Genomic DNA, 18,137 nt, shown 5'->3' on the forward strand with positions numbered 1-18,137 from the left:
ATGCGCACTTAAGTGTACGAGTTGCTTGAAACCTCTAGATGCATGAACTTAGGATTCCTTTTTGAGATGGATACTAGTATGCTAGGTCGAGTAGCTGCTTGCTAATCGGGATCTCGGTAGAAGTCGACTGATTTTTCTAGCACTCACGCGAGGTCAGGAATTGATTGTATTCATCTTGATAACGGGGTATTTGTTGGTCTATGGACTTGGATCCATGGATGATGCCTTGTCCACGAGACGGGAAAAAGGAATTAAGGATTAATGTGTGGATACCTGAGTCAAGCTTTTGTCACACCCGGTTTTAAAGGACAAAGCCGGGTGCATCTCATACATGCGCCAAAGAAGACAACATATATAATAACAGAGTGTATAGAGATAAATGTCACAAAACATCAGAGTATTTATTACATAGCGGAAGACTTATTACAAAATAAATGTAAAACGAACTAAGGATCGTTGGCGCCGATGTCGACTGAGAAACGCCACCTAGATCAGATCAAACTCCTCGCCTTGTGGCTCCTCCTGAACCATCTGTTCTTCTCCTGTGGGGGGGGGGGTGTGAGACAGCAAGAGTGAGCTCACATACGTTCATAGCTCAACAAGTCGTGGGGAATAATGTGGCATGAACTCACCAAAGGTGGGAGTTCATGTAGTGTAAGGCTGATCAATGAAATAGAGGCTGAGGCTGAGCATTGCTTTTATAAGTTGGTCAAAATTTTATTAGCAATTACTAAGTGTAAGTAAATACCAAACCTTAATAATAATAAAGAACAGTAATAGTAAAATAATCCCAAATGCGATGCAAATGTCAAATTGAATTTAAGTTCCATAATTAATCATGTGAGGGTCCGAGCCGCTCTTGACCGTGAGCACGGCTAGTATACTAGTTTTACACTCTGCAGAGGTTGCGCATCTTTACCCACAAGTCATGTATCCCATGTTGCCTGGGTTTGCAAGGCCCTTAGACACTACCGAGGTGAATGGCTAGGGATCCACTACGAGGCCTTTACAAAGTTCCACTAGCTTCCGAAAACCCGCTACAGTTTATAGGAAGATCCAGTACAGGGTTCCTGGCTGACAGCCATCGCAGCAAAATCAACCAGGGACCTCCCCGCACTGACCTCTCCCCTACTGCCCTTGCCCCTTTCGGGTAAGGTAGTCTTCCACTAGCTTTCCTAATTAGTCAGCCAAGGGCGTCCCATTATACCCTTGTGGTAGCACTGTTTTCCCGGGTGGTCGCTCCATGTTCCCATTAATTTAATGATCTTAACATGAACAATAATAATAACAAGTTAATAACAGAATAATCATGAATAGTGTATCTCCATACCCAATCCACATAAAGCAATAGCAAGTACTACCCAAAAATATTTCAGGGGTGAACAAGGTATAGAGGTAATCAAAACTGGGGTAACATAAAGGCTCCCATCAAAATTATCCTATGCAGATCATTAAAATTAATAAGAACATGGCTGGGAAAGTAAGTGATCAAGGGCACAACTTGCCTTCAATGAGCTCCTGCTCAGCTATCTCTACTTGTTGAACCTCAGTTTCCACAGTGGCTTGCTCGTCTACTCGCATCAACACAATACATACATAGTATAGCCAAAATCAACATCACACCAAACAGATGAATGAAATATACAGTAAAAATCTACACATTAAAATGAAACCATAGGAACTGGAATCACTAAATTTGGAGTTATAGAACTCAAGTTATGAATTTTCTAAGATTTAACGTGATTAAAGTAGGATTAAATGTTAAATTAATGTTCTTACTGTTTTCATGCCAAAACAGAGACACTAAATGGTAGTGAATATTATTACAAAATTTTAGAAATTGGAATGGCTAAATTTGGAGTTAAAATGAATTTTCTATGCATTTTACAAGTTTCTAGATTTGTTTTTGTATTAAAAATGAATTTCTATAAATATTTCTCTGTTTTTAAACACCTCTGGACTGGGCCTCATTTACCAGGAAGGTCAGGGACTAATCTACAAACTTTCCCAGACTCAGTGAACAACCCCCAGTGGACGACGGGTTAATTCACTGAAACCCGAGGGGCTCTTAAGGAAATGTGCAGGGCCGAAGGGGTATGAAGCGATCCTAGCCGTTCGTTTCCCAACCGAGGGCCCGGATTAGATCTAATATATACCAAACCGGTATGCGACACGAGCGTTCGGATCAACATCCAACGGCTCGAATTTAATGAAGCCGAGATCTCGCCGCGGCCCACGGATCTCAATCGCACGGCCCACATGAATCGACGTCATAATCAATCGTGAACCCTACGATCCAAATCTAATTGCCATGATCACCCTGAGTGAAACGGTACACAGATTCTAATCTCAACCGTTGGCCGCCAGATCAACGGCTGGCGATCTATCCCCTACCCCGAGCACCCGAGACGGCGGCGCCGCCCCGCGCCTACGGCGGAGGCCATGGCCGGCGGCCCAATTCCCGTGTTCCAGCCTCCCAAACCTAATTCCGAGCTGAGCTAGACGTAGAGGAGAGTAATACAGAGCGTAGGGAGTTGATTTTACCTCGGATTTGGGGTAATGGCGGCACGACCCCGAGGTTGCGCGTCCGCGGGTCTCCGGTGAGGAATTCCGTGGCCTCTGTAGACACCCCTTCCTCACCGATGCCGCGGACACTTCCGCCACAACCTGATGAAGCCTCCGCACTCTCCAAGACCGATCGAGGTGGCAACGAAGAGCGGTCCGACGTCGAGCTCGCGGTGACCGAACACCCGTAAGCGACCCTCCTCACGATTCGTGTAGCGGAGTTGTGCCCTGGCCGTCACGGTGATGAAATAGGGCAGGGGAGGTGCGGCGCGTGGGTCCTTATGCCCTGGGGCGCGCGGAAGACTCCGTCCCTAACTCCCCGATCGATCCGCGCGTGTTCGTTGTAACGCCCGAACGCGAACTATGCGGTGAGGAAGACTCTGACCGCGTGGGTCCCGCCAATCAGTGGAACACGGCCGCGCGAGGTGGGGAGCAGGCAGTCCTGACGCGTCGGGCCCACCAACCGGTGAGATACCGCAGCGCGCGCATGTGGGAGGTTAGATGGGCCGCGCGTTATAGTTTTCCTGGGTGGGCCGAATTAGATCCCGCGGCCCAGGTTAGCTTTTAATTCTTTTTCTTTTATCTTTTTCTTTCTATTTTCTATTTTCCTTTCTTGTTTTCAAATTCAATTTGAATTTCGAACTCGAATTCAAACTTGTGTCAAGTTTATTCTTAATTTATAATGTGACTTTAAAAGTATTAAATTTTGGAAATATATATTAATTTTCTTTACATTTATATTCTTTCCTCTTCCCATTTTCATTTCCAAACCCTAATTACCATTTGGGTTTCAATTTCATTTATCTCTTGTTATGCCTTGATTAGTAGTGTTGAGATGGTTGTTAATATTTAAATGCATAGCAAACAAAACTCCAACGAGATGCACTTCTTTTATTTTAGTGTCTTTGGTTTGATTTAATCACTCTTCAATTTATGTATGCTCTGTTCATAATGCAAATAAGGCACATAAAATGAGGAAATCTCCATATAATGCTTTTATATCATTTTGAGTATTACAAATCCTACCCCCCTTAAAAATAATCTCGTCCCCGAGATTTAAGAAGATCTAGGGAAAAGGTGGGGAAAATCTATGCGAAGCTCTTCTTCTCTTTCCCAAGTTGCTTCATCTTCACCGTGGTGACTCCATTGAACTTTGCACATCTTTATAACCTTATTCCTCGTGACTCGAGTCAAAGTGTCCAAAATCTTGATGGGGTATTCAGCATAAGTCAAATCTTCTTGAACACTAAGGTCTTCCATTGGTAATTGTTCTTCAGGCACCCTGAGACATTTCTTCAGCTGAGATACATGAAAGACATCATGAACATCCGCAAGATGATCCGGTAACTCCAATTGATATGCAACTTCTCCCACTCGCTTTAAGATTAAGAAGGGTCCAATAAAGCGAGGGGACAACTTTCCTTTGACTTTGAACCTTCTCATGCCCCGGAGTGGTGACACCTTCAAATAGACATAATCTCCCTCTTTAAACTCAAGCAGTCTTCTCCGGGTATCAGCATAACTTTTCTGCCTGGATTGTGCAGTTCTCAAATTCTCCCTGATCTGTTGGACTTGTTCCTCTGCTTCTTGTATAATCTCAGGTCCAAACAACTGCCTTTCACCAGTTTGATCCCAATACAATGGGGTCCTGCACTTTCTGCCATACAAGGCCTCAAACGGTGACATCTTCAAACTGGCCTGATAGCTATTATTGTAAGAGAACTCCGCATAAGGCAAACTCTTATCCCAACTTCCACCATGTTTAAGAGCACAAGCTCTTAACATATCCTCTAGCACTTGGTTAGTCCTCTCAGTCTGCCCGTCGGTCTGGGGATGGTAAGCCGAACTAAAATTCAATCTCGTATCCATTGACTCGTGTAACTTCTTCCAATACCGTGAGGTAAACTGTGATCCCCGGTCTGATACAATCTTCTTTGGCACACCATGCAGGCAGACAATCCGTGTCATGTACAACTCTGCCAACTTAGCTCCTGAATACGTGGTCTTCACTGGAATAAAGTGGGCTACTTTAGTTAGCCTGTCCACAATCACCCATATAGAATCATATCCAGCAGACGTGCGGGGTAATCCAACAATGAAGTCCATGCCAATCTCTTCCCATTTCCACTCAGGTATCTTTAGTGGGTGTAACAGTCCGGCTGGCCTCTAGTGTTCAGCCTTAACTCTTTGGCACACATCGCACATAGCCACATGTGCAGCCGCATCTCTCTTCAATCCATACCACCAATACTTTTGCTTCAAATCCTGATACATCTTAGTACTCCCATGATGGATAGAATAAATTGAATCATGTGCCTCCTTCAATATGGTTTCTCGAAGACTATCAATATCGGGAACACAGATCCGACTCTTGAACCATATCGTGCCTTGCTCATCCTCTGTGAACTCTGGGCCTCTACCCTCTGTTATCAGATCCTTGATCTCCTGGATTTTGGCATCACCAACCTGACCTTTACGAATTTCTTGCTCCAAGGTAGGTTCCAATTCAATAGTAACTCCTTCCGTATGTGTAACAATTCCCAGGTTGAGCCTCTCAAAATCCTTTGCTAATTCATCAGGTAGCTGGACAACGAAAGCGGAGTGAACATGCTCCTTCCGACTCAAGGCATCTGCAACCAAATTCGCCTTGCCTGGGTGATAGTGAATCTCCAAGTCATAATCCTTAATGAGCTCCAACCAACGGCGTTGCCTCAGGTTGAGATCCTTCTGAGTGAATATATACTTCAAACTCTTATGGTCTGTGTATACTTGGCACTTAGTTCCCATAATGTAGTGTCTCCAAATCTTAAGTGCATGCACAACGGCAGCCAACTCTAAGTCATGGGTGGGGTAGTTCAATTCATGCTTCCGCAACTGACGAGATGCATAGGCAATCACATGACCATCTTGCATAAGCACACATCCAAGTCCTTGGCCACATGCATCACAGTAAATATCAAATCCCTTCTGCAGATCTGGCATAATCAATACTGGAGGTGACATCAATCTCTCCTTCAATTGATCAAAACTCTCTTGGCATTTCTCATCCCACTTGAATTCTTTCCCTTTCTCCAAAAGCGATGTCATGGGCTTAGCAATCTTAGAAAATCCTTCAATAAATCTCCGATAATATCCTGCGAGTCCCAAGAAACTCCGAATCTCAGTAACTGTAGTGGGCACTCTCCACTCCATAATCTCCTTTACTTTAGCAGGATCCACAGCTATTCCTCCATTAGAAATAATATGACCAAGGAATGGCACCTTGTCAATCCAAAACTCGCACTTGCTGAACTTAGCGTAGAGTTGATTATCTCGTAACTTCTGTAGCACCAACCTTAGATGTTGTTCATGATCACTTTCATTCTTAGAATAGATAAGAATATCGTCGATGAATACCACGACGAATCTGTCCAAATACTCCATAAACACCTTATTCATCAAATTCATGAAGTAAGCTGGTGCATTGGTTAGTCCAAATGACATAACAGTAAACTCATATAATCCATATCGAGTCGAGAAAGCCGTCTTGGGGATATCCGATGGTCTAATCCTCATCTGATGGTAACCGGATCGGAGATCAATCTTCGAGAATACTCTAGCACCTCGCATCTGATCAAATAAATCCTCAATACGGGGCAACGGATACTTGTTCTTCACCGTAACATCATTAAGAGATCTATAATCCACGCACATCCGTTGCGATCCATCCTTCTTCTGCACAAATAATACCGGCGCTCCCCAAGGTGAGGAACTCGGACGAATGTAACCGGCCTCTTGTAACTCCGTCAACTGCTTCTTCAGTTCCTTCAACTCCTCTACGGACATTCTATATGGCCGTTTAGAAATAGGGGCGGTTCCAGGTAAGAGATCAATAACAAACTCAACTTCTCTATCAGGTGGCATCCCTGGTAACTCCTCTGGAAAGACATCCGGAAAATCTCTAACCACCCGGATGTTGTCACCAACAAACTCCTCCGGTATAAAGAACATTGCACGCATGTGTGAGGAGGTTACTGCAATATTAACTTGAAACCTTTCTCCTTTAGTGGTAGTAAGTTCTATGGTACCTCTACCACATGCTATAACGGCCTTTGCCTTTCTTAGCCACGACATACCAAGGATCAGATCTATACTGCTTGACTCTAATATTATAGCAGTAGCTCCAAAATCTCTACCCATAATGGTTAACTAGGTAGGTGCCCGTGCGATGCCACGGAACATAAATCTCAATTTGTATATCAGATATGCTTCCTGTGAAGCAAGGAAGCGAACGCAAGCCAACCTTTTGTATTAGTGCATTATGTTCAGTTCTTACTTGAGCATCTCGTGTTCTCGTGTGTGCCATGGCCGAGTGGCAAGCTCAACACTGGTATTGTTGTCTTGTCTCAAATGAAGTCCGCTTCCACAAGTTAATCGGATTTCTTCATGGGTGATAGTTGTGTCAGATTCTTCCGCGCATAGGGCAAGTAATGCAAGTGATAGCTGTGTCAGTTTACCCCCATTTTCTTGGGCATCACTTGTCTCAAATGAAGTCCATTGGAGGTTCTCAATTTATGTTCCGTGGCATCGCACGGGCACCTACCTAGTAAAATTTAAAGTTCAAACACATCATATATTAAAAGATAAAAAAGAAAATTCTAAGATAAAAAAGTGAAATTATCTCTTACAGTTTTCTCTTCTTTTATCTCTTATCATATGATGAATTTGAAGTACATCTATAATTTAATGCTTTTTTGGGACTTTTGTTAGTTATAATTTAATAATTTTTTGTGGCTTTTGTTAATTGGTTTGCACGAAAAATTGATTTTAAAGTACATCTATAATTTAATAATTTTTTGTGACTTTTGTTAGTTATAATTTAATAATTTTTTGTGACTTATGTTAGTTGGTTTGCACGAAAACTTGATTTGCACTTAACACGTTGCCAACAATATTATATTGATCTCTTGTTCTCGCACAAGTACTGAATTTGGGACACGCTCCATTGCTCCAAGCCATATCGCTTCTCATGGCCTCTTGCACAGGCGCATCAGGTTGAAACAACTTATCACACGCCAAAGCGCATTAGTAGGATAGCGAACTTGATTTCTTACAGCCACGAAATCCATGCACTACAGCAAATCTGCAATGTGAACACAACAAACACCTGGGTATCGATACAGCACACAAGAACGTGAATCACATAAACAAACTGCAGAGACTGTCAAATACAACATCCATCTTACGTATCTCATTTGTCTACAGTATGCGTTCAGGAGGGTTTCAAATGTAAACATCACATGTCGCTGGAGCAAATCAGTTTACAGAGTGATAAAACCAAGACATGTCGCTGGAGCAAATCAGTTTACAGAGTGAAAAAACCAAGACAAGCTTCAGGCTGGCTGCTCATAAGTGATGCTACTATTCTTGTTTGAAACAGTAAATCATCAACAGACAACTTACTCCACCTCTTCCATGAAATCCTTGATCTCTGATGGGCTTAGAACTCTGTTATTTGTATGGAAACTGTTAGTTCTCACCAAACCATTTGAAGTAGCAAGGAGTTTGTAATATCAAATAGCCTTAGATTTCCAACAACAAAAACATAGTAAACAGAAACATTTCCCCTACAGCTAGAGGAGCACAAGTTGTTACCAAACCCTAAAGAACAGAATGGGAGCAATGAGTGATGCAGTGATTTGATCATTTGATGAGGCAAGAGGAACATGGATCATATAAAGGTGGCAGTAATAATTGAGTCTGTGTAACTTACTTGAACTCACGGTCAGCTCGAATAATTCCGATTTCAATGTTGTTGGAGGAAATTTGCCCCTCATATCTGCAAGTCCAAGATGCAGAACCAATTAGTAACTATTTAGGATGTTTTAAACTAAGCAACTACAAGTGGGTTGCAATACCCTTCTTTCAAAGTCAAAATTGCAGTGTGGATGGCATCATCAAGCTCCATATCCTCTGTGTATCTACAATGAAAACATATTATAAATATAAGATGTGAAATCAGAAGGAAAGGATGATCTGTTATGGCACACAGGGGGTGGTAATGGGCTCTAAATCTTACACTATAAAATTTAAGGATCGAATCGGATTAGGATTCGGTCTCTATTCCTATTCATTTTTGTACTAAAATTTATTAAGGGCCACAATTTATTGTGAAGAAACACTTGATCATAATCCATTACCATCCCTAGGCACACATGCCTCTTATATTAATCAATGATGAGGAACATAGAATCAACTGGAATTTATTTACAATCAATGATGGAAGAAAATTATCAATGATAGAAGAAAATTATCAGCGGTACTATGTCACAACTCACAACAGTGTATCTGTATATAGTGCAAGTGCACAACATTACTACCATGAGATTATGTACCTCTTTTCAAGAAATGTCTTTGCATTTGACACATTTTTTCCCATGGCTGATGCCTTCCAGGAGAAGTATGATCCTGAGGGATCAACCTGAAGAAATAGCCAACAATGTCAGTTGTCTTGACTCTTGAGTTTACGAAGGTACATCCTACAGTATCATGGTGATTGTTAACACATATGTGCACATTTTTCACTTTATAAGTACTACTTGTGATGATCCCTGTGAGACAATAAACAGGTTTCCTTTTTTTTGAAAGGTTGATAAACAGGTTTGAGGTTTCTATCTTGTAACTTCTTCAGTATACCTGATACAACTGTGGGCCATTGTCATCATACCCAGCAATCAACAGCGATACTCCAAATGGTCTTACACCACTGAAACAAATAAGGATCACAAGTAAAACTCATTAACATATACGTATCTCAGGCTTTCACTAATCACCTTAACAGCCCCAGACAATAGAGGCTAGTACAATCCTTTTGACTGGATGGTGTATATCCTAGTAATCTCTATTAGTTTAACTGTCTGGTCAAGCCATCACGACGACGTCAAGTGCGTCGATCAATAAATGGAAATATCTACTAAATGTTATAGATATAGTGCATATTCTATGTATGATGTTGGTTGGCTCGCTTGGCAAATAAACAATATTTAACCCTCGACCACTTAAATATCACCAATTAATTGAAAATCAATAGCTGGATTGCACACAGGGACAATACATTTCGGTAATGTACAAATAAAAAAATGGTAGACCGAGTACCAGAGGCAAGCCTTCCTCCCGCAAATGCAGAGAGGCTGCTTCGAACCCGCGATCTGGTGACTCAATGAACCAGATCTTCCAAGTGTTTAGCTATTTAGGTAATGTACAAATAAGGCACTAAAACAGCTAAAAAATACAATGCTGTTCCAAGTGTTTAGCCCGGAAGAAAAGTTGTTTGAAAGTTTAGTGCCAGAATATATTGATTATGGAGTGGCCATCCTGCAGTATGCAGATGACATTATCCTCTATATTCAAGAATCTGTTTTCAAGTCGTCCGATTAATTGTGATTAATCGTCCAAGTTGATTTGGACCCAATCACGATTAATTGCCCAAGTTGGTCAGCCAGAACGACCAGCAAGTCGTCCGACTTGAAAGCAGATGACAAAGAGCAAGCTACAAATTTAAAGTTGCTCTTTATATCTATGAGATGTCTGGTTTAAAAGATAACTTTTCCAAGAATGAGGTTATTTTGGTTAGCCAGGATAACTCCAAAGGTTTGGAATTTTCCAACATGTTCAACTATGCTTAGATCTGATCAATTACCGGGCCGGGCCGGGCCATGCAAAACCCGACATGAAAATCCATTGGCCCGAGCCCGCCTGTGGCTCGACAGAAAATGCAAAATCACAGACCGAGCAAAATACTACCTCCGTTTTCGAATATTCGTCGTCGGTTAGTTCATTTTTGAACTAAAACGTGACAAATAAAAAAGAATGGAGGGAGTAATATGCATATAGTAACCAACTAATGAGCATCTAGAAAAATGCTTTACAATTTGGAATGGAGGGGAGTATAAACCATTCAGACTCATGGCAGTATACAGTTTGTGGATTCTACGTTTCAAGCATAAGCAAACAGGCATACCTTGTACAATTCGTCAACAGCTCCCACATTGATCTTTGAACCAAGTCCCTGTGAGAAGGGACGTTAGATATTGAATTTCAGGCTCTTAGTCTGTTTGCACACCGGATTCCAAATGTACGTGCATTGTACAAAGGACAAGTTTATTTTGGATTGTATGTGACAGCAACAAGCGAATACCTTCCGTTTCAGCATGTTGCACGTGGCTTCTGCTGGTGTTTCAGCAGGTGTCGAGCTCTTCATGTCTTCATTACGTTTTCGTTTCTATGTTTTGAAACAGATACAGATAATCATACGACTCAAATTAAAATGGTAAACAGGAAGTTTGGTTGCCCAAAATTGTTCCTTACTTTCTTTCCCGCTTCTGGATCAATCCCTCTAGCTGCCAATTCAGCTGCCAAAGCTTCCTTGGCTGCTTGTTCCTGTAAAATAAAAAAGAAGGTAGTAGCATTCTCTGATCAAGATGAAAAAAATGCGACCATAGATAGAGTTACTTACCTCAAGGTACTCTTTGTTCATTTCCTCCCAGATAATCTTTTTATATTGTGTTTCTTCCTCATTGTGAAAGTACCCATCAACCTACAAAATTGATAGATAGCATCACAACTAATTGCAAAGGCTTCCTCCACGCACATAAGGAACATGCAATAATTCAATTTCTTGTCTTAGAACTGAAAATGTTAGTTTAACTTTACCTGCATCGAGCAATAGAAAAGACTTGGATTAGAAGAACCAAGAAGCACTATTGTAGCACAAAGGAAAACTAAACCATAATGTTCGTCCCACCAATATACTTAAGTTTGCACCTTGCATGTATATACTTCAGATATTAATAAAAAAATATTCCAAACCTGAAGATCCTCCTTATTCTGTAAGTTCTAACATGAAGGATTAAGATCATTTACAACCTATAAAACATGACCCTCTCAATCAATACAATATAAGAAAAGCAGAAGAATCATATGCAATTCAGTTGATAAGTTGATGAACGGCAATTATAATAGTCAGTGAGCGCAATTCAGGATGTTATTGCGATGTGCACCTCCTGCATGACCAGATCACGAGCAACCTCCATGGAGTTCTTGCTGACCATCCCGGCGAGGAGGTGCCAAGCGCCAAGGTTCGATGGCATGATGATCACTGTGTTCCTGAAGTCCACCGTCCTGCCTTGCCCATCCATCAGCCTGCCGTCATTGAGGACCTAGAGCAGGGTGTTGAACATGGCGACATGGGTCGTCTCTACCTCATCAAATAAGATCACGTTGTACAACCTCCTCACTTGTTCAGTCAGCTACCCACCCTCTTCACGGCTGACGTAGCTTCAGTCATAGTTAAAAAAAAATCCAGCCCAAGTCAGAACATGAGTCCATCCGATAATACAGTTAAAATACAACATATAGCAAGTATTTAAGGAGAACTGTCGTTGGGACAAAGACGGTATAGTTTTCTCTCATGTTTGATTATTGTAGAGTACTGTAGGACAAGCACAAAATCTGTAGAATTTTACAAGCTAAAAGCTCATACCTTATTTTGGACACAGATGTTCTACCAGACAATGCACCTGCGGTTTTCCAAGCACACATGGCACATCTCGCCAAAGCATCCAGGCAAGGCATCTAAGGTGGGGGCACTGCATCCAGCCAAGGCGCCAAACCACGATAGTCCTAATTAGTTTTATCATCGAAGAATGAGAAGTATTACTTGGAAAAAAACCTATCATTCTGATCTGAACACTTGCTAATATATACCTTGTATAGAAAATATCAAAAGGGATTAGCTACAGTGACCAATAAAATGTAATATCTAACGACAATTTGTGGAAAAATATCATACAAATACTCGGCACAAAGAACTGGCAGTTAAATAGGACTGCATTTTTTAACGTAGCTATATAGGACTGATGACCAATTATAGTACTTAGTTCAAACATAATTTCACTGGTATGGATTTGGTTTGCCTTTAATCTACAATATCCTGTAAATATTGCACAATTAGGAGATGAACTCACCACAATTTTAGACCTCTGGATGAATCAGTGGTAGCTCACAGACCCCAATCTGCAGATTCACCAGCGAAGAGGCAAGATAATTTTTTCGCCAGCTTGCAGAACTGAGTAAATCTATTTATGAGATAGTGCAAGATTTGGTGATGGGACAAAAGCAAACACCTATCGGCAGTCTATGAAGGCTCTCAAGACAGCCGGATAGAGTGGGTGGGACATGATCTTGGCCTTGATTATTTCGGATCCCCTCTCGCTGTTGGCAGCACAATTAACAGGTAAAATAAGAGCAGAAATACATTGAATTACTAAAGTAACCAAAAATTACAAAATGATCAGAAGCAGCAGAATTTCCACTCACGTCACTTGAAGCGAATGCGCTCTTGGGCTATTCTCCTTATTCCGGTAGATATTTGCACCCACGTCACAAAAAGAACAAACCAGCTCTGTATCAGCAATGGGCCAATAACAACAAATTTCATGAGATAAAATGAAGACAGAGCAATGACAGGTCGACAACTTTTGATCAGTTTCTAAAATGCAACAGGGTTAGTGGTGCTCCCATGTTAATTACCTCTATGTTTTCATATTCAGACTGATGACGGTGTACACTGGTCAGATCATATCAGTGTTTTTCTTTTTTTTTGGGGGTGTCTGTTTAACTTTTTCACATGATGGTGGTTATAAAAAGAAAATGCAAACTTCAGAGCAGGTTGCTTGCAACTTTATGTGAGCAGGGGAGGGAAAAGGATGCCCTAAACAAAACCAATAGCAAGAACAAGATGATGGGTGTTGACCAAGACATGGAAAAGATAATTATATCGGATGACTGTAGTAAGGTTGAAGGTAAGAAGAAGGTCCACACCACATCCCTTGAGAAGGAGAGGAAGAAGAAACTTCACAATGCTAGCACTGGGAAGAACATGCAAAGGGATGATGACGAGGAGGGGGAGGAATATGAGTAACTCTGCTACTAAGGTGAAAAGCAAGGTGTCCAGCCAATTATGTGAGGAGAAGAATGAGAACAAGCTGAACAAAACATACCGGGGGAAGAAGATGCAGACTGCTGACAGCAAGATGAAATATGACAGTGGAGTAAAGAAGGGGGATTGTGTTCACAACATTTTGTGGTATAGAAAAGAAAAGGAAAAGGCCAGCGAATACCAGTACTGAGAAGGAGACTGCACCAATCACTTCTCTTGTTAAAGAGAAGAAATTGAGGATGACTGAGAGCGTGGAGTTTAAGATGAGACATGACAAACAGAATAGGATAAATGTGTTGCTTGATATATCCGATGAGAATATGGGTACATCAAGTGGCTCTAACTATAAAATAAGCAAGAAAAAATTACCACACACACTATTCAAGGGAAAAAAGAAGATGTGGTGCAATGATAGTGATAAGATTCATGATGGCAGGATGAAGGAAATGGAAATATTTAGTGGCATCAAGGAAAGAAATAATCAGATCCCCATTGCATTTTTAAAGTTCGTATGCAGCAATGCCGAGAAATTTCTGGTATGGTTTTGTTTGTTGCTACTTTCCATTACAACTCTACTATCTTTTTCTTTCATATATTTGTGCAGGTGATACCACCAAATGTTGCACCCAGATTGGAGTATTTGACGAATCAACTTTTTATATCTTAAAGATTCAGAGGGGTGGTTTTCAAAGGTCCTCGTATCGTAGGTGGCTGATTCCCTTGCTTTTCATCAAGGATGGGATATGTTTGTTTCAAACCATTTGATTAAATACAGTGAATTTCTATTGTTTAAGTACATTGCTGAGAGTACATTATCTGTGCAGGTTTTTAGTATAGACTCTTGTGAGAAAGACTCGACTTCAACCCTGAGAGCATAAATAAAGGTGAAAGAAATAAACAGGCATGTAGTAATATGCCACCTGATGATTTGGTCGTCACCGATGGTAGTTTAGAAAACAATGGCTACTATGTTTCTGGTGAATGTCCCAGGACCAAAGTGCCTCAAACATGTCATGTGACTTGCAATACAAAAAATGACCAAAGTATACTGGCGACAACAAGTAGTAAGCGCTCAGGTTGGGTACTGAATTCCAGAGAAAAATAAAAAGTTGATGCCTCACCTTAGATAGGATGCGTGGAAATGTCGTTGTGTCTACGACTGGTCACCTTCAAAGCATTAATTCTGCAAAGATAACTATGAACCGGGTAAGTGCTTGGGAATAAGTGGCATTAGAAACTTCAGTTATATGAGAATGAAGTGAAACATAATCACCAAGTAGCCTTCAATTTGTTGCTTTCAGATTCCGCTATTCTGAGCACGGCTCCGAGCATCATCATGAGCTTTGTTAAGAACCTAAACAGAAAAGGATTCTACTGAGGTTAAAACAACTCAACCAAAAAACTGAATACTCCCCTGATTGACATAAAAAAAGTTATACATACATAATAATGGAAGCAAAAAAACAACACGTTTTAGCGGAATTCTAGTTTTCAAATTCAGATCTAGCATATTTGAGAAGCAAGGAAAATGAAGCACGTACACCCCTTGGTGGAGGTCTGGCGGTGGCGCTTGGCTTCTTGATGTCGTTCTTTTGCGCCTTGTACGACTGGTTATGCGCCAAGTAGTTCTTCAACTTAGCCCTGAATCCCTCTTGCTCCTGCTCCTAGTCACCTGCGGTTCTGCCAAGAAATCAGGAGATGAACAATCGAATCCAGAGAAGGCCTCAAGAGGAAGACGAGGAGTGGCGTAGTTGACAAGCAAGGAAAAGGAAGCACATTCAGATCTAGCATAGTTGAGATTTGAGAAGCAAGGAAAAGGAAGCACGTACCCCCTTGGTGGAGGTCTGGCAGCCGCGCATGGGTTTCTTGATGTTGTTCTTGTGTGCCTTGTACGACTGGTTATGTGCCATGTGGTCCTTTGACTTAGCCATCGTGAATCCCTCATCTGTTATGGGCCATGAAGTATCAAATCCGAAGGCCTCATGAGGAATCTGCATTTAATGTTATGGGCACACCTGCCGCCACACCCTGGATGCGATCTCGATCTCGTCGTGTCGCCGCCCTGGCATAGCCGTGCTCCCAGCGTGTCGCAGCAAATGGACACCTATTTATTAGAGTTAGTAGAGAAAAATAAGCTAAGCATGACATCATAATAAGCACCATAAAAATTCTATCATGAAAAGAATAACATAAGCAGCACACGTTCAGCTGGTGTGTACCTAAGGAGCATTTCGGCGAACACATGGTGGTCGTCATCCGTCTCCACAACAGCTGGTGTGTAGTGTTATGTTTGCATGAAGTAATTTACTCACTGAACTTAACTTTTATATCGGTAAAACTTGATGTTTGATATTACCATATGAAGTTCCACTGTCATGAAGGGCTTTTCATTCCTTGGAGGTCCTTTTCATCTTGGCAAAAGAAGTTTACTATATAATGAGCAGAAATTGGTGTATTCAAACAGGATGTCGATTTCGAACAGACATAGTCATGTTCAAAGTAGAATTACATTTTGATTTTGCCATTTCAGTATCATGCTTTTTACTTCACATGAAAACCTCATCATCCCCCAAACTAACAGATGTACCTGCTAGATTTGTTTATCCCTAGATAGTTGATAGAATAAGACAAATTGTCCTGGGTGTATGACGACATTTTAGCCTTACCTTCAACCCAGATAGCAACATAATCTTTTCAGTCCAAAAAACATGTAGGCTAACCAATAATCGTCAAAAACTAAGAAATATGTAGAAGGTGCATACCCTCTGGCCATAACGGCTAAGAAAATCTCTTTCATGATCTGCTTTCAAGTGAGTTAGAGCTGACTTGAGTGCCTTCTTCACAAGGTTGGAGATCTCTGCCAGCATATTAGTTGGAGAGAGTCAAGAATAGAAATAAAATCCACCCTCTCTATATAGGTTAAAAGCGTCGCCCATTGCACTTCTATTATTTTCACGAGCAATTGCAATTCTATTATTTTCTAAATGTGCATGGTAGAGCGTCTGATTCGACACTTTTAACCTGCAATACCCTCTAGCCATGGCGGCTAAGAAAATCCATTGAAGTCCTCCTCCCAAGTGTATGTAAGATGTGCACATGAGCAGACACTGCTATAGGCTCCAAGCAAGTGATGCAACGCACAGAAACCTGCAATACATCAAGGTGCACATATTTTTTATCTAATTCTGAATAAAGCATTAGACAATAGGGTGCACTGCACTGAATGGCAAAAGATTTCAAAGTGAAAAACTCCAAAAGTAATGCATACTCAGTGCATAGAATAAAGTGTGTTCTTCTCAGCTGAACAAACAAAAGTTGTCGGGGACGGGATGGCGTGGGCCGGCCATGTCGCCAGAGAAGGGGCCGCCCATCAGGGTGCCGAGCGCGAGGTCGGAGCCGAGACCGGGGGCGGGGGGCGCGCGCAACACGACGCCCCGCGTCATCGCCGAGTACGGGGTCCTGGATTGGGAGCACAACCACGAGCATGCCGTGGGTGAGCATCGCCTGCTCCTGTGGGATCTGCGTACGCAGCGGTTGGAGGACGGCTAGGGGGAGGGGGCTATTGCGATGGGGCGCAGAGTTGGGGCGCAGAGTTGGGGCACGATATCACCTGCTGTGGAGGCCCGCTCGTCGTTGAGCCATTGCCGCACCCCTCGCGCGGTGTCCACCGCGGCCTCCTTCTCCCCACGTCGTTGTCGCCTCCAGCTCCTCGGGGAGAGAGCAATCTCTGAGGGGCGGACCTCTGAGAGCAATCTCTGAGCAATCTCTGAGCCCAGTTAGGGATGGGATACACACACACTGGGTGCCGGGGCGGTGGTATCGGTGTTGGTGAGGAGGCAAGGAGGGAGGAAAGGGAACATCAGCACCCCGATCTCCGTTTGGCTGTCGTCGTCTGGCGACCGGGGGTGGACCTCTGGTCATCGCGCCGAGGATGGGGATGGGACGATGCGGCTCTCTCGGGCGGGTGGGCAGGGAGACGAGGGTGGCGAGGGAGTCGGGCGTGACGGAGAAGGAGGGAAGGGGGCGGGCACGGTCCTCTCAGTCATCGCGCTGGGATGGTGGACGGGGCAGAGCACGATCCGTGGGAGAGCGGCGGACTGGAGGTGGGAGGCAGGGCGGCCGCGGCTCACGCGGGGTGGGGGTGGGGAGGTGGGGGAACGAACGTGGGCGTGGGCGGGCGAACGGTGTAGATTTGCCGAACAGAACGGACGGTGCAGATTCACCGAAGGCAGAACCAGGGGAGGCAGCCTACCCCTTACAGCCTTAATAGGTAGTATAGATGTCAATCTACGTGTCATTTGATTCGCCTCAACAGGCCCTTTAGGTGTAATTACTATCAGGGGTTTTCTCATATTTAGCAGTGGTATTTCATTTGTGTTGGCATATCGAGCAGACATGAATGAATGTGTAGCACCAGAATCAAATAATATGGTTGCAGGAATTGTATTAACATAAAACATACCAATTACGAGGTCCCCACCATCAGGAGTATCATCAACGCTGACTTGATTCACCCTGGCTATAGAATATCCCTTGCTAGGGGTCTGTTGCTTGTTCTGAGCTGGAGTAGTAGCAATCCTCTGTGGGCAGACAT

The 18,137-nt window shown here is 42.6% G+C and overlaps 1 protein-coding gene across 1 annotated transcript; it reads right to left on the minus strand.

The window, feature by feature from the left end:
- Positions 1–7,722: 7,722 nt before the first annotated feature.
- On the minus strand, positions 7,723–10,511 carry LOC103648810 (proteasome subunit alpha type-2). The gene is made up of 6 exons (XM_008673210.3): positions 10,499–10,511; positions 9,241–9,338; positions 8,940–9,025; positions 8,463–8,525; positions 8,318–8,383; positions 7,723–8,052 (listed from the first exon to the last, which is right to left on the minus strand). Exons 1-6 carry the CDS (start codon positions 10,509–10,511, stop codon positions 8,004–8,006), a joined length of 375 nt encoding a protein of 124 aa, XP_008671432.1. The 3' UTR covers positions 7,723–8,003.
- Between the last annotated feature and the right edge of the window lie 7,626 nt (positions 10,512–18,137).

Source organism: Zea mays, chromosome 2 (genome assembly GCF_902167145.1).
Source record: "Zea mays cultivar B73 chromosome 2, Zm-B73-REFERENCE-NAM-5.0, whole genome shotgun sequence".
Classification (NCBI taxonomy): Eukaryota; Viridiplantae; Streptophyta; class Magnoliopsida; order Poales; family Poaceae; genus Zea; species Zea mays.

What these genes read in the sequence shown, in the direction of transcription:
- LOC103648810 (XM_008673210.3), bottom strand. An exon ending in AAGACATTTCTTGAAAAGAG is followed by an intron (nt 8,526 to 8,939) that starts GTACATAATCTC and finishes TTTTCATTGTAG; the next exon opens with ATACACAGAGGATATGGAGC. An exon ending in ATTTTGACTTTGAAAGAAGG is followed by an intron (nt 8,384 to 8,462) that starts GTATTGCAACCC and finishes TTGGACTTGCAG; the next exon opens with ATATGAGGGGCAAATTTCCT.